Source organism: Dryas octopetala, chromosome 9 (genome assembly GCF_963921425.1).
Source record: "Dryas octopetala chromosome 9, drDryOcto1.1, whole genome shotgun sequence".
Lineage (NCBI taxonomy): Eukaryota > Viridiplantae > Streptophyta > Magnoliopsida > Rosales > Rosaceae > Dryas > Dryas octopetala.
In genome coordinates this window covers 10919250-10935947 of record NC_141374.1, presented here as the reverse complement: position 1 = coordinate 10935947, position 16698 = coordinate 10919250, and the positions used below count along the sequence as shown (strand labels likewise).

Here is a 16698-nt window from a genome sequence, read left to right as displayed (position 1 = left end):
TTACATATAATTTAAATAAGTAAAAACAAAAAGAGCACAGAATTTAATCATACTCTCTGATCATTTTAGTTGTTGTAGGAATGCGTGACAGTTGACAGTTGACACATCCAATCCTCAAAAGGTATTTCGGATTCATAACATAGTGTATAATTTGAATGCATTCTTTGGGCTATTTTATCTTCAAATATGTTCCCTACATGCATTTACGACCACAACATCTCGGAGACCATTCACACAAACTCAAGGATTGTAAATGCAATCCCATATTAGACGGTCCTATAAAAATGGCTCACTTTCAAAAATATAATATTTTTTAAAAACTGAATAGAATAGCAGTGATTGTAATTTGTGGTGTGATGATCCAAAATTTACACTTTCTGTTAACATAACCCATGACCATCAGTGCATTGTCATTCCAATGATGGCTTGGCCTAACTTTTTAGGTTCTGGAAAAGCTCTGGAAGATGAGCATTGGTTAGCTTGGTCCTCTTGCTGATCTCATGCTTCTTCTTCTTGGGTTTGGGCTTGTTAGAAATGCCTTGACTCTGCGCCAGGGCCCTCCTCTTTGCGGTATCTGTGGCCAGCTTCATCCCATTCTTCTGGAGATCCCTCTCAATGTCCATCATATCACGAGGCAACTCAATCCCCCTGAAGAGCTGTTTAAGGTCATCATCAACCTTAGTGGTTAGCAACCTGGGGGAGTTTGGATACGCTATGTCCTCTCGTGAATCATAGTTCAAAAGCAGCCAGATTTCACCCTTAGCTTTCAAAGCCTATAAAATAGTTACCTTTTTAAGGCTTCATTGTAAGAGAAGCAGTAATCCAGAAGATATCTATGATTCACACCACAGCAGACACAGTAGCTTGTTTGAAACCTCAAACCAAACAGTGAAAGTTTGGATGAAAAGTGAAGATGCATGGCTTTTTTCCTTCATAAAATAAACAAAAAGATCAATAAAGGAAGAAATACAATAAGTCATCTCCAAAGCCAATAGAAAAGTGCATAGCCTCTCCATTTCTGCTAATAAAGAGATTGCCTTTCAAGATGATCTCCTAAGCATCCAAACCTAAGAAAATTATGAAGCTACAATGGCTTCTTTACATGCTAGAATTCTCTTTTGGGGTCCCCAAGGCCAAGCTAAATGCACTTGAAACTATTCCTGAAAGATTCCACCTTAATAGCCTCAGTAACAGCCTAAAAGGTTTAAATGGAAACTCCACATCCCCAGTTCCCCAGATCCCCTAAATATGCACATGTATCAAAGTCCCAAGGGATTTCAAAGTTTTACAAGTTACAACATATACATTGACAGAAAAACATATAAATGTGTGAGTGTGTGTGTGTGTGCATCAAATCATTAAAAAGAAAAGGTCATGTTCAGTGAGCCTCAGTGCCAAATAAAATTTATTTTTCGTTCTTTCTCACACACGGACATTTTTTTTGGTGAAAATCTCTGAGATCTCTACATAGTAAATACAGTATCAAATGATGTTCTATGCTCTAACCTCTGAAAATTTCCTTATCAAGTTACTAAGTTCATTTTTGTCCTTCAGAGCATGCTTGGACTACAGATAAAAAATACAAGTGAAAATGTCATCCTTCATGGAACTGACAAATGGAAAGGCTATCCATCATTCAAATGCTAAAATCACAAATGTGCCAATCATTCAAAGTTACCTTATAAGAAAAGCATTTCCCATCATAGTAAACTTTTGGGTTATTCCTCAGTGTTGGCGTTCACATCAACAAAAATAAGTTTATTAATTAGCTCCAGCGTCAAGGCCTGCCTTTCCTGCAGAAGTATGTATAATCAGATGGTGAATCATTCTCAATTAATCCTAGAAAAGTTAGCATATCTCTTGCTGAACTACAAATTTCAAAGCAAGAAAAAGAAAAGGCCAAGGAAAGAGAGCAGGGGAGGGAAGGGAGTAGAAAAGGTGTTAGCAGCAAAGAAAAAAAAAATAGTATGCCACCAGCTAGCTATCATTCTCTGTCTCAGATTTCTACCAATTCTAGCACCTTTAATGAATTCAGATTACTCCAACTGAGCCCGTCTTGCTCTATTACAAAGCTAATATCTTTAACCACAAAACTGATTCCACGCAATTTGAAGATATTAGCTTTGTGTTAGCACCACATCTGCAATTTTCCTTTCTGTGTATACCTCCAATGAAACAACAAACACAACCAATTTTGACCTAAAGACCACAAATTTACATTTGATTTTGCTAACCAAAAACGTGTGGTAGGGAGGGTGGCAACAGCCAACACCTGTCACAATGTGGGACTTACTGTAGGGCACAGCAAGTCACCACCAGCCAAACCCATATTCAGAAGTGGCACAGCATTAAGCTAAAATGCCAAGACTCTCTAGCACCAACTATAAATAAATTGTACTGGTTAGCAGAAATCCGGCTCCTTACTAGTTACTACAGTATGGATTAACAGGAAAATCAAAAAATTGCTTTGGGGTTCAGATGAGCTTGCAGGATAATCAAACATGGACAGCTCAAAGTCATTTTCTTTCAGGTTTTAAAGTGCACACAGCTATGAATCATTGCAACTCATTAGGATAGTTGTAAGTAAAATGAATATAATAATCATTTGCATCAAGTAAAGAAGGGGAAATTTGGGTTTAATATGAACCTTCAGCAGCAGGTCTATAACACACTTGATCTGAGCTCCAACAGGGGATTTCCGTATGCTATTAATGTATTGGAGTCTCTCTGTATCATTTGAAAATTTGACAACTGGAGCAGGAGCACTAGCTGCCGCAGGCGGGGCTCTCGGAGTTGCTGTGGCCTTGTTAGATGCAATGCTGGTAAGAGTTGACTGGCACCTCTCTTGCTGCTTCTTGAATCTATCTAATCTTTCTTGCAATGCCATCTGAAAGTAAATATGTCTACTTAGAATTTATCATATCTATCAAAGAATATGGAAAGATGTACCCCCAAAAAAAAGGAACAAATTGCTGCAAATCAAGTTAATACAAGATTTTCAAATTGGGCACGAATTATATGGAAAAATTTCCGATCAATAACGAAGCATGACAATCACTTCTTACATTAACAAAACATAAGTTATCATTATGACTAAAGATGTACAAGTTATCAATGCTAAGGTTTGAAAACACCACTATACATAATATCATTAGAGCTTACCATGTAAATAGACAACAAAGGTTTGTCCTTCGGTATATGAATCAAAACAAATAACCCAAAAAGATGGGGAAAAAACCTAAATATTCATCAAATACCAAATTTTCTAAATCATTATAATGAGACCAACTGATCATTCTAAAACCACGGCTAGTAAACAATTGTTCAAATTATTACTCAAATACATTTGGAGTCACAGGATTGGAAAAGAAAAAATCATTAATCCCATGAAATTGAAGGACAGCGTACTTGCAGAGCCACAAAATCAACTCACAAGAATCAAAACCTCAGAAAACCCACAAATCTCAACCAAAAAAAAAAAAAACCAAAATTTCTACAGAATCTTAGGAAAAAAGAGAAAACCCTAACCTGAAGAAGCTTGAAGAGAGAAAGACTTCGCCAAAATCTGGGGTTTAAGGAAGCTTGAAGTCGAAATCGCAGTTGGGTTTCAAGTTTCTCTAATGTTTTCCCTGATTTTTGGCGCGTGTGGGTTTTCTGGTCCGGATAGGTTTTCTTAAACCGGTAACGGGTTATAAGTTCAACCTCCTAACCGGGTGTCACTTAAAAGTTCCGTTTAATCTCAGCCGCACGTTGAATCTAACGATTCAACAATCTTTTTCTTAAAATGTGGATAAATTCCATTAAGATTTTAATGAATTTTAATTACAATAATGTTATATTTATCACATTTTTATACCATTTTATATATTATTACTTCACTAGACATGGTTTTTCTTTTTCTTTTTAGGTTTTTATTTTTATTTTTATTTATTAGTATCCAATGTATGAATGTCATGTAAGTTGCCACATAAGGTAGTATAAAACTGTGATATAAAAATGTGGGATGTCTAGCATTACTGTTTTAATTAAATTATAAACTTAAGTAAATTAAGAAAAAGTCACAAAAAATTGTAAGTTTCACTCATAAACCCATGTAATTTTTCTTGACGGCGCCGTATGTAAATCTCTCATATTTACACTTTATTTTATTATAATGCAATATGTAATTCTTGTAGACTTACACTTTATCATTTCGTAGAATTACACTTTGTTGAATGATGTAGTATTTTTTTAAGGCTTAAACATTTAGAGTTTAACCTGTTTAAGTTTTATGACTTCATATTTAGGGTTTTAATCCTAAATTTTAAAAACTATACCATAAACTCTAAACTCTCAAAAGAATTCAAAAATTAATTTAACTAAAACTTGGGTATGCTTGAGTATGAATAATATTGAATTCTCCATACTTGATTTTTCTTGAATTGTGGATTAAAAATAAATAAATTATAAGTTTAAGTTTATGACTAAAAAAGGTTGTATGTTGTGGCTTATTAATAAAGAAATTTGTAAACTTTTGCAGATTTCATAAATTCAATAGATTCTTTTTTACTTCAATAGAATCCATCAAAATCTAAAATGATATATATATTCAATTGGGATTTTAAAAATTCTATAGAAATTTAATTGTATTCAATTCATAATTTTAAAGATTCCATAGAAATCGGGTCTCTCAACTTGGATTTAAAAAAGTCTAACAAAATCCAAGCGTTCTCAATTAGGATTTTAATAGATTCTATAGAAAATCTCTTCTTTTTTTTTTTGCTACCAGGTTCTATAGAAATCTAGATGTCTCACTATCCCCAACTCATATTTTAATATATTTTTTAGAAATCCAAGTGTTATAAAAAACTCATGGATTTCATTAAGTGGTAAATTCAGATGGATTTTATTCAAATAACAAAGGTCATGAGAATTTTGAAAAATTATTGTATGTGATCGTATAATCACGTGTCATAATGACGTGGTGTTACCAATCCACTAAAATTATAACACGTAGACGATTTTAAAGGTTTTTTCTTAGATTTTAGGATTTTAGAAATTAATTATTATACGCGTATTATAATTTGAGTAGATTGGTAACACCACGTCATCATGTCACGTGGTGTTACGGTCACACACAATAATTTCTCGAGAATTTTAGTCTTTGTCCCTTTGATTTTGATGGATTCTATAAAAGTAGATAAAAATTTATAAAATCTATAAAATGCAAACTCCATTAATGTCCAATAAAATTTCAATTGAGAACACCCTCCTAAGTGTATTAAAAAAACTTATTGATTTTAAGAGATTTTATTAAGTGGTGAATTTTAGTGGATTTTGTTCAAATAACAAAGACCATAAGAATTTCGGCATTTCTTCCTTAAATTTTGTTAAATTCTATGAAAATCTATAATAATCCATAGAATCTAAAAAATCTGAAAAAATCTATAACTCTTAGCAACAAAAACCGTAGAGCGCCCAAGACATTTATCAACTTGGTTACTTGTACTACATTGAACAACTTTGAGAGCAGTTTTTCTCACTTCCTTTAACTTTGGTATATGCTCACTTCTCATTTAAAATACTGTCATGTGTTTAAAAAACTAATCATGAGTTTATCTATTGTATTTAATTATTACTCAATAATAAATAATTCATACAAAACAATTTAAAATATTTAAAACTTTGAAAAAAAAAATTAAGAAAACCCGACTCTTTCCTTCTTCCCCGTTCTCCACCCCCCCTCCTTCTTCTTCCTATTTCTCTCTACCAAATCTCGTTGATCCCTTTTTTTTTCCTCTGCCAAATCTCTTTCTGTATTGTGTTTCTGTGATTTTGATTTCTCTTTGATTTTGTGTTTATGTGTTCTTGGCATTTTTGAGGTTGTTGTGTGTGATATGAATATGTCAATAATCGTGAGAAATATAGGCTGCCATGGGTATTGTTTTTAGGTGAAGAAATCGCAGAGTATGAAAAGGAAGATGAAGAAGAAAAAAATGAGTTTTTGATTGGGTTGCTTGGGTTTCGATTTGTGGTCGTTTGTGGTTTTGGTTTTATTTGTTTATTTTTGTCTGGGGCTGAGTTTATTTGACCTTGGGGTTTAGTTGCAGAAGGTCTGGGATGAGGAAGGAGGAGAAGGAAGAAGAAGGGGTGGGGGCTGGTGGAGAGATGCACACACGGGTGGGCTATGGGTTTTCTTAAGTTTTTTTATTTTTATTTTTATTTTCTGAAGTCTTAAATATTTTAAAATGCTTTGTATGAATTGTTTATTGTTGAATAATAATTAAATATAATAGGTTAACTCATGGTTAACAACTCAAACATATGGCAGCATTTTAAATATGAGGTAAACATACACCTGAGTTAAAAAAAAGTAAGCAAAACTACTCTCAACAACTTTAGTTGATTTAAAAACCAAGGTTAGTATGATAATCACCCATTATCCTACTTTCATCTTATAAACCGTTTTTTTCTCCCTTTCCTTCTCCCTGTCAGAAAACCTTCATTTCCTTTCTCCTTATCAAAAAAATATTATATATTTAAAACTTTTAAAATAACTTAATAAATAACGATAATAATGCAGTTCGATTCTCTCTTTTCTTAAATAAAAAATAATAATAATAAAGATAATAATGATTATGATTATGATAAAAACATGTTATGTATCAACGTGTATTACTTACATTTTCCCTAAAACCCCTTATCCCAAAAACCTTCCTTTAAAAAAAATTGAACATCATAAATGCTTGACACAAAAAGAAATGAAATTTCAATCACCTCCAAAGAGTTAAATTTCAAAATTTTCGGCGAAATTTCGCCGAAAATTTCGTTTTTTAGGAGTGTGGAAATTTTACTACTAATTCATGAATTTTTCGACGAAATTTCGCCGAAATTTGACGAAATTTCGTCGGAATTTCGCTCAGAGGAACAAATCAATTTTTCTGTCTATCTTCTTCTTGCTGGCTTTACAAACCCAGCCACCGGCGTGATTGGGGAGGGAGGAGAGAGAAGAGAAAAGAGATCGGGAAGGGAGAAATCCAGATCAGGGAGGGAGAGAGGGAGATCGGGGAGGGACTTGGGAGTTGGGAGAGAGTCACGGCGCAGGAGAGGGAGGACCCAGTCAGATTTCTCATTGATTATATGTTGACCCAGTCAGATTTCTCATTGATCATATCTCTGATTGTGATGAATGGAGACGGGGTTGGGTGGAGGGACATAAGCGAGCAACGCTGTGTTTCCAAAGCAGACTGAGAAAGCGTTATTTGGGTCATGACAGGACATGAAATCTTTGACAATGTCTTGAGGAAGCTTAGGCTTCTTCTCAGCACAAGGGCTGTTCAGCTCCTGTGGTGGCTGCACCACTTCCTTGTTGAATATCGCAAGCATCTTTCACAACAAATTTTAACAAACTAACGTGATATTTGATCAAAAGATCGATCTCAATAATTCTCAAACCAAAATTTCATAAACCAGAGAAATTACAAAGGCACTCAACACAGAGATTCAGATACTGATGGAGAATAATGAGTCATTGTTGGGTTATATTCATATGTTGATATGCCACACAGTGGCGGCTGGGAGAAAGAAACGTGAAAGGGAAGAAGAAAGGAAGAAGTGGAAGCCAGGAAGGAAAGAGAAAGAGAAGAAAAAGAAAGAAAAGAAAAGAAAGAAAAGAAAAGAAAAGAAAGAAAAAAAAAGAAAAAAAAAAGAAAAGAAAAGAAAGAAAAAAAAAGAAAAAAAAAAGAAAAGAAAAAAAAGAAAAAAAAAAGAAAAAAAAAAGAAAAAAAGAATGGATTTATGGTTGATTAGTGTTTGAGGTCTTTGTGCAATTGGAAAGAAAAAAAATGGTTTGAGATTTCGTTTAGTTATCTTTAAACTCTAAATTATAATACATCATACATGTCTATTAAAAATGCTCTAAAGGACATAAATCCTAATATCTTAAAGAATATAGAGTATATAGGGTTTAATGCAATATTAGGACATATAAGTATATGGTTTAGTGTATAGATTATAGAGTATAAAAAATATACTAATTTTATTTAACAATATTTGTCTCCAGCGCGCATTATATTCATCACATATCACATGAAACCTACCATATAATTTGGTTTCTTCAATATTTTTTATCAATGTAGTAGATAATATGTTAAATAAACATATTGTAAAGTTTTATTCAAAATTTCCGTATTTTGATAGCAATTTCCGTCGTTTCCGTCTAATTTTTGTCGAAATTTAAAAATCTTCGAAATTTCCGTCGAAATTTCCATCGAAATTTCCTCAAAACTCGAAATTTTATTCCTTGATCACCTCATTTAAAAAAAAAAAAAAAAAAAAATTTCAATCCCCCAATCTACTACACTAATCCCAACCGAAAGACAGAAGAGAGAGATGGATATATGACATATGAACACGTGTGCCGCAGACTGACTCCGGTCCAAATACATAAGCAAACCACTAATCTTCGTTGTTCATACTTGTTTTAACCTCTGGCTTCCGTTTACTTATTAGACACAGAGAGAGACAAACGAAGCAAGAGCTTCAAAGACCCAAACTTTGATCGCCGAACAGTTCTGGGATTCCGGCCATTCCTCACCGGAAACGTCAGATTCCGGGGAAAATGGTGGCCAAGAGCTCGCCGGACTGGCTTCCAGCCGGCTGGGCCGTCCAATTTAGAGTGCAAAAGACCGGTCGCAAAATTATGGTAATAGTAACGATTTTGTGCTCTTCTTCCTTCTAGGGTTTCGTTTACCAGCATTCAATCTTAGTTTTGGGTTCTTCAGCTTTTAATTGGTTCAATTCTAGTAGCTTCTGATTGTTGGGTGACTGACTGTTGACTGAGCTGAGCTACATGATCGAATGCTTGTGGTTTTGATTGAGTTAATTTGGGTATTTGTGCTCTCTTTAGCTTCATGCAAGTCCTATATGCTGGCTGCATGTTAGATGCACATGTCTTTGATGATGATGGTGTTGATGTTGGTATGTGAGTGTGCTTGTGTGTGTGAAATGCGTGCTTTGTTGATGGAAAGGGGTTGCATGTTGTTAGGGCATTATTGCACTGGTTTCAAGTTAGTAAATTTCGCATTTTTAGGATTTTGGGAAGATTTCTGTTTTGGAATCAATAAATTGACTTAAAATGCATATTATAGTGGTATTTAATGTGGTTGTTTATGTGCTTCAGGACAAAAATATAGCTCGTAAGGGAATATTATTGTCGGTTTTCGGGATTTTGGAATTTTGGCAATCTTAATTTGTATTATCTTTGTCTGTGTTTAATTCCAAAAATGATATGTAGACAGTATTAGTGGGTGGCGACCTGAAATAATTTGAGAATGCTTTGTTGAGCTGAGTTGAATGCTGGAGTGCATGAGGTGTTATTGATGGATCTTGTTGGACATAAATGATACTATAGTTTGTTTAAAAGTGAAGATGACTCACTAAAACTCTCTATGTGATTTACTTTGTGATTTTGGTTTTGATGAGTGACATAATGCTGGAACTGGAAGCAGTTGCCAAATGACCGTTATGATTGTTTTATATGTGAAACTTCCCTATAAATAGTTACTGTATACGTAAATTAAAACAAGAAAGATATTACTGAACTAATTTGGAAAATATAGAATCAAAATACTGTGTCAAGGTGCTATCGTGAGGATCATAATCACGTTGACATTTGCAGTTTTATACCAATTTGGAAACTGGGAAAAAGTTCTTTTCTAAGGATGACGTTATGCGCCATATCAAAATGGCAACTACTCACGGTGAAAAGCCTCAGCCAACTACTATGCACACCAAGAACCACTCAGAAAAAATCCCTTCGCAAGTGAGTCTTTTTTTTTTTTTTTGGGTTTTTCTCTAAACCATTTTCTAGATTCATCTATTTGATTGGTCATTGTTTGTTATCGACAGCTCATAGCGAACACAAAGGAATATCCTGATTGGTTACCTAATGGTTGGAAAGTGGAAGTGAGAACACGAAAGACTGGTGTGCATGTTGGAAGAGAGTACAAGGTAACATTTATGCCCATATTTAATAATAGTTTTGGGTATATTGCATTGTCGTCAATTGAATTTAGACTTACCACCTTTTTCTTCCCTTTTTTATTATAAGGTCATCATTAGTAGCTGCCTTCTTTTTAATTTGACCAAGGGACTCCTAGGTTGTTATCACTCTTGATTTAGCTTGTATTCCAAAATGCATGGTTGGCCCTGCACATGCACATTGACATGCATCTGAGATTTTTCAAGGTTCAATATTTACGCTTTTGTTAATGACTTGATTGCAATTTTAATGGCAATAAAAATTGTGGTATATCAGATATGTATCATTCAAAACTTAGCCATACGGTATCCCGACATGGTTGGGCACATAACAAATACTATAAACTTTTTAACAAATATATGGGTACAAATGTTATGTTGTATATAAGATGATAAACATTCAAAAAATGCTTAACCATCTAGTGATTTATTCCTTTCCTGATGTAGGTTAGAATAAGTTTTCAGACAATATTTTTAGTGGTTTGAAGGATCTATGCATTAAACCATATCAAATCGATTTTCATCTCAAATTTCACTGCATTTGTTCATGCATGGTGCGACTATTGACTTTAATGGTAACAGTTAATTAAATCTTCACCCAAGATTTTAGTAAGCTAGAATTCTGGCAATTGTTTATGTCTTAACCATGTCTGGAAAACTTCTTATTTCATTGATAAACTATAATATCTCATTTCCTCATCCATTCATTAAGTGATTGAATGTTACTGTATCCTGTGGTTTTGTGCTTTTTGGTGTTACAAATATAAGAACGAGAAAGAATAGGTCTATCTGATGTTACAAAATTACTCTTTTAGCTTTACTGTTGAAGTTGATAATAATTATGAAGAAAATTTGAGGAATCTTTCTAATTATATGTTGACTCCAGCACTACGCATTCCCGTTATTGCTAATGGAAGTGTATTCCTATTTCCTATTGCAGTGTTACATTGATCCGTTTACAGAATGTACATTCTATTCCAAGCCAGAGGTATTTCGGTATCTCAAAACTGTAAAGCGCAAGAACTTCAAATCCAGAAATCTCAAAACTGTAAGCCACAAGAGATGCATAATGAAGAAGAAGACTGTCTCTACCGTGAAGTCGACAAGCAAAGTTTGTTCCCTTCGATATTCTCATGCTGTAATTCCTTTTTGTTATTTGTCTGGATGGGAAAAGAATACTAAAAAGACCCAGAAAGAAAATCTTCAACCATAGGTGCATTATAATACTTTTACCATGCAGTTCATGATTAGAAATCCTCAATCCAGAAGAAATCAAAACCTAACTACAATCAATTTTCTTTATAAGCGTGTTCTATGAAGTTAGCATGCCTATGTGATGTAATCTTTTTAATGATCAAAATTTACCATTTGAAAGTCCTGATTAAATAATCTGCATTTTTTCCCTTCAATCTCATTCCATCTTTTTAAATGGTAGAAAAGTTTAACATGAAGAAATGATTTTTAAATTTACTTTATTGTTTTACCTTTTCATATGATTGAGTTATTTGCCTAGGCCATTGTATCTGGGTCCTCCAATATATATAAATCAAAGAATGGCAAAGTGATATAAGATTTCCAAGCTAAGTGATAGCCTGCTTTCTACCATAACTATTGGAATTTGAGTGGATTATAGAAACGGGTTTCTAATGAACTACTTGTTTTATGAGATTATTGGGTATAAATATAATTTTGTGGGATTTCTGGGATCTGTTTTTCCCACTAACATTCAAATTTTATGGCGATACCTGAAAGATGATAAGCTACTTGGCCATTAGAGCCTTGCAATGACTAAGATAAATAATGTGAGAGTCCAGCCTGCCAAACATTCAATTGCTGTACCTGCATATTCCTGCAAATAATTTATACTGTAGCACTTCTGCTTCTCTTAAGAATTTTTGCGCACTGGGGATTCTTTTGTAGGTCATCTTATGGGTTCTTCTAAGTGCAAAAACCAAGTTGGATGTTTGCATCCATATTTAGATTGTATACTGTAGTTCTTGTACTGTGAGAAAGAAAAATCCTAAACTGTATCTGAGGAACTCATCCTAAGCCTGAGGTGCCCTGATATTAATGACAACTCACTTCCATATGGAAGCATGAAAGTGTTAGTGTTAGGGCACCACTTACAACAAGTTTCATTGGATGATATAATGACGCTACAGACTGATTGCATTTGGAATTTCATGTTATTACATTTGTTTAATCAGGAATGCTGCTCTGATTGTTGATCTGTAATTCAGGTTTCCGTTGAGAAGCATAATGTCGAGGATTTACCACCAGGGTGGATAAAAGAGATCAAAGTTAAAAAGGTTGCAAATCGACTTAGAAGAGACCCGGTATAAAATCAGTTACTCTAATACTTATTTACGTTAATTCTGCTTCAGACCCTCTATCTCTCTCTCTCTCTCTCTCTCTCTCTCTCTCTCTCTCCACTCATTAACTTGTGTATGTGTACCTTCCATGCGTAGTATTTCTTGAGTAATAATGCCAACTAATTGCAGTCTATTCTAACCAGTTATGTACTTATAGATTATATATTGATTTTATTGGTTCATTCCTTTTGACAGTATTACACAGATCCAGTGACTGGATATGTATTCCGTACCAAAAAGGATGTTATACATTATCTAGAAACTGGAGAGATCAGTAAACATGCATTTAAACGAAAGAATATGTGCACCAATGATCTGGAAGTGATTAATGATGAAATTGCAGTAAGTATGAGTGTCATTTGTTTTTTTCGTCATCAATGTTCTCTTTGACCTTTTGTTCACTAGTATGTTTTCTCTAATGGTTTTATGCTTGATGATATCAGTTTTTGAATTTATACCATGTCAAAAATCAGAATAAGTATTGTTGTATGTCTTAAACACTTTAGTTTTGGAAAAAAAATAATATGGTTACTTGAAAAATAATTGACCATGCCAGATAATTTGTGATAACTAACATGAGCAAAAACACTATAATAAAGTTTCAAGTGATTTATTATTTTTCTTTTCCTGTCAGACAAGTGATATTATTTTATGCTACCTTAGAAAACTTGACCAAAACATGTTCCAAGTTAAGCCGGAGAGTACTTGGTAGAATTTGGGATAAATAAGGAGTTCTCTATATTTTTCTGATACTTTTGGTTGTATAACATAATTATTATGGATTCCTAAACAAACTACATCTGTCATCCAAAAAGGAATACAACTTTCGCAATCATGTAGCTGTGACATCTTTCTTGCATTGTGAGTTTTCCATTTTCAATGTTTTTGATCCTGCTTCAAACATATCTGTCTTTCTTAATTGTTTTGGAACATTGTTTTTGCTTTGGGTAGCATTTTTTTGATGTTCTTACAAGGTCAGTTTCAAGCATATTAACTTATTCCCATTTTAGGGTATGGTTGAATTACCCCATCCATAAATAAAGCTGTTGGATTACCTTTTGTTTCACACTTTTTTCGTTTTCCTTCTGTTTACCCATCTCTAAAAGAATTAGAAGGTATTTAGAAATTTCCTTAATGAATGACACCAAGGACCTCCAACTCAAAACTGATGCCTCTTTATAAGTTATAACTATAACCAGATGGGATGTGTCAGGCTTTCATAGCAAACCATTTTTATTTCTTAAATCAGTTTACCATTATATATGTGCATTTGGGATATTTTACAGGATGAAACTTTAATATTATACTTATTCTGCTTTTCTGTTATCTTAGCCGTCATCTGCAACTAAAAGGCAAAAATTAAAGCACCCTGTCACCGGGCAACAGCTTTCTGGAGGTGAGAGGTCAATAGATGACATCACAGCTAGCACTAAGGAAGAATGTGCCAACACTAAGGAAGATTGTTCTCCAAACAGGTCATCACAGCCAAAAGCTGAACTCTCTGACAAATGCGAAGGCAAAAGGTCATTGCGTGAAGTTGAAGCTTCCATGAAAGGTCCAGGAAAAATGATCTTTTCTGATGAGCCTGCTTCGAGTCCTGCTGATAATACCCTGAATGAGAAGAATGCACTTGAGACACTGATGGAAAAAAGCAATGTCAGAAGAGCCCAAAGAGATTCTAGCAAATCAAAAACCAAGGAAAAGTTTAATTTGCCTTGTCGATCTTCAAAACGACTTGCTGGGATTGAACCAGAGCAGGTAGCGAACTTGGTTTCCAGCGAACGAGCTCTTCAAGTTGCAACTAGAAAGTCTAGTAAAAGTGATGCCAGTCAAGATGCAGGTCTGGCTTCAGCTCTTCAAGTTACAACTAGAAAGTCTAGTAAAAGTGATACCAGTCAAGATGAAGGTTTGGCTTCAGCTGATGTCAGTCAAGATGCAGGTTTGGCTTCAGCTCTTCAAGTTACAACTAGAAAGTCTAATTTAAGTGATGCCAGTCAAGATGCAGGTTTGGCTTCAGCTCTTCAAGTTGCAACTGGAAAGTCTAGTATAAGTGATGCCAGTCAAGATGCAGGTTTGGCTTCAGATCTCTTTGTAAATAGAGCATCTCAACAGCTTGGGGCTGCATCAGAGACAGAGGTTGCACATCAAACTTTAACTGACGTAAACTCGACATTACATGGAGAACCATTGAACAAGGGCAAGATGCTGCTCAAGGACCAAGTTTCCAGGGAACAAGCTCTTCAAGTTGCAACTGGAAATTTTAGTAAAAGTGATGCCACTCAAGATGCAGGTTTGGCTTCAGATCATTCTGTAAATAGAGCATCTCAGCAGCTTGAGGTTGCATCAGAAACAGAGATTGCACGTCAAACTTTAACTAACATAAACTCTACATTACATGGAGAGCCATTGAACAAGGGCAACAGGCCGCTTGATGAACTAGTGGTTCCTAAAGAACAACATCAAATGTTGGAAACTGAGAAGCCAGAACCACAGCTCTCCTTTCTGTTTGGCTCAGACCCTTGCCTAGAATTTGCATTCAAAACCCTTACAGGGGAATTGCCAATAGCTGATACTGTGGATACCAGGCCTATTTTGAAACCTGCAGCTAATGTACTGCAAAAAGAGAACTCTCTTGAAAGTGGGATGGAAAAGAGCTACAATAGAAAAACAAAGGCTATTTCGAACAAATCCAAGAAAAATAAAGAATTTAAGTTGCCTCAACGGTCTTCAAAACGGCTTGCTGGGGTTGAACCTGAGCTACTGGCCAATACTATGTCCAGTGAGCGAGCTCTTCGAAGAGCAACTGAAAAGTCCCCTAGAATTAAAGCCATCCCAGCTGTGGATTTGGCAGATGAAACATCCCAGCAGCTTGTGGCTGGGCCAGAGGCTCCTTGTACTACTACTACAAGTGCTGCAATGCATGAGGACCCATCAAACAAGAGTGAGAAGTCTCTTGAGGACCAAGCTGTTCCTGAGGAGAAACAACAGAAGTTTGAAACTGATAAAGCAGATGTTGGGAATCCAGAGCCACAGTTCTCTTTCCCTTTCGCAGATTCTTGGTCTGACCCATGCATAGATTTTGCATTTAAGACTCTTACAGGTGCAATACCAATAGAGGATGATTTGTTTCAGGGATGCTTCCAAGATAAACTTGACACCTCTCACAACCATAGAGATAGCTTGGCACTACCAGATTTTGGCTCACCTAGCTTTTTCCAAAATGATATTTCACCTCAGTTTGATGCACCAGAACAATCTGTTTCAGGTCAACAGTTATCCATGAATCCTTCATTCCCGCCCGCAGGAAATGTTAGCTTGTCAAATTGCAATGGGGTTGGTTCACAGAAGCCTTGCTTAGGAGGCAATAAAGTAAAGTCATAGAAGCAAGGTAGTCCCTGTCTGTGATAGTACCCAGGTTTTTATCAGTTATACATTTTGAGACCTTTTAGCTGTATGTCAGTATGTGTTTTATGATGTTAGTAATGAATACCATCTAAAGATAACATTTATTTGCAAGAAGTGATTGTATCTTTTTGCTATGTATTGACTGTAGAGAGAGAATCAAGGGAGTCTCTCTGGTCACAACAGTTGTAGGTCTTAGTGACTGACAGATAAATGGATCATAGTGCTTTTTACTGAATGATGATGTTATGTTGTTGATTATCTCTGATTATTGGAAGGGATTTAGGCACCCATCATGTGCTTATCAATTAGACACAAAAATTAAATTTGTACTCCCACTACCACAAAATGAAAGCAAATTAATTGAAATTTCCAACTTGGCAAACGTGCAAGTCCCTTTTTGCTATTTTTCATTTTATTTCCGTTTTCTACACAAAAGCTTTTTGCCACATTTCCTACTTGGCAAACGTGCAAGCCCGGCGCAATTATATAGCATTGATTTATTAAACCGAATAATCTGATATTTTAATGTTGCTTTCATGCTTTGAGTTTGTTTAATTCTGTTTATTTCCATATTTATCCAATGTTAATGGTTATGTGAATTGCATGAAAGAAGCAAACTTTGGTAATAGACCCTATATATTAAACTTCCCAAACTGAATGATATTAATGACAAAAAAGCAATTACAAGTAAAATGGCCATAGGCCTGCAAGAAAACTAGAAATACTAAACTCCTAACTAGCAACAAGTTTGCATCTGAAAGCTGAGAAGTACCAACATATCCTTAAATTTCTTGACTCTTGAATCAGATCTATTTTCATGGAGAGATTTCAAATCTAAAGATTTAAGTAAACGAATTTGATTGCAAAACATTTTCCATTTGTTTATTCATGAACAGTCACA

The 16698-nt window shown here is 34.8% G+C and overlaps 1 protein-coding gene and 1 pseudogene across 3 annotated transcripts; one reads left to right on the top strand and one right to left on the bottom strand.

The window, feature by feature from the left end:
* Nucleotides 1-131: 131 nt before the first annotated feature.
* LOC147273992 (uncharacterized) lies at nucleotides 132-3651 on the bottom strand (annotated as a pseudogene). Its single transcript, XR_015119705.1, has 5 exons — nucleotides 3529-3651; nucleotides 2648-2887; nucleotides 1679-1793; nucleotides 1507-1566; nucleotides 132-773 (listed from the first exon to the last, which is right to left on the bottom strand). The product of XR_015119705.1 is annotated as an uncharacterized LOC147273992 (transcript).
* A 4786-nt stretch (nucleotides 3652-8437) lies between these two features.
* Nucleotides 8438-16032, top strand: LOC147273991 (uncharacterized). Of its 2 annotated transcripts, XM_086255836.1 has the most exons (7): nucleotides 8438-8683; nucleotides 9659-9802; nucleotides 9889-9990; nucleotides 10961-11131; nucleotides 12261-12356; nucleotides 12588-12734; nucleotides 13725-16032. In XM_086255836.1, the coding sequence occupies exons 1-7, from the start codon at nucleotides 8600-8602 to the stop codon at nucleotides 15771-15773; spliced, it is 2793 nt and encodes a 930-aa protein (XP_086111962.1). In that variant the 5' UTR covers nucleotides 8438-8599; the 3' UTR covers nucleotides 15774-16032. The 2 variants fall into 2 exon arrangements, with proteins under 2 accessions (XP_086111962.1, XP_086111963.1); XM_086255837.1 differs by lacking the exon at nucleotides 12588-12734 and having other exon boundaries at nucleotides 8439-8683.
* Nucleotides 16033-16698: the final 666 nt, after the last annotated feature.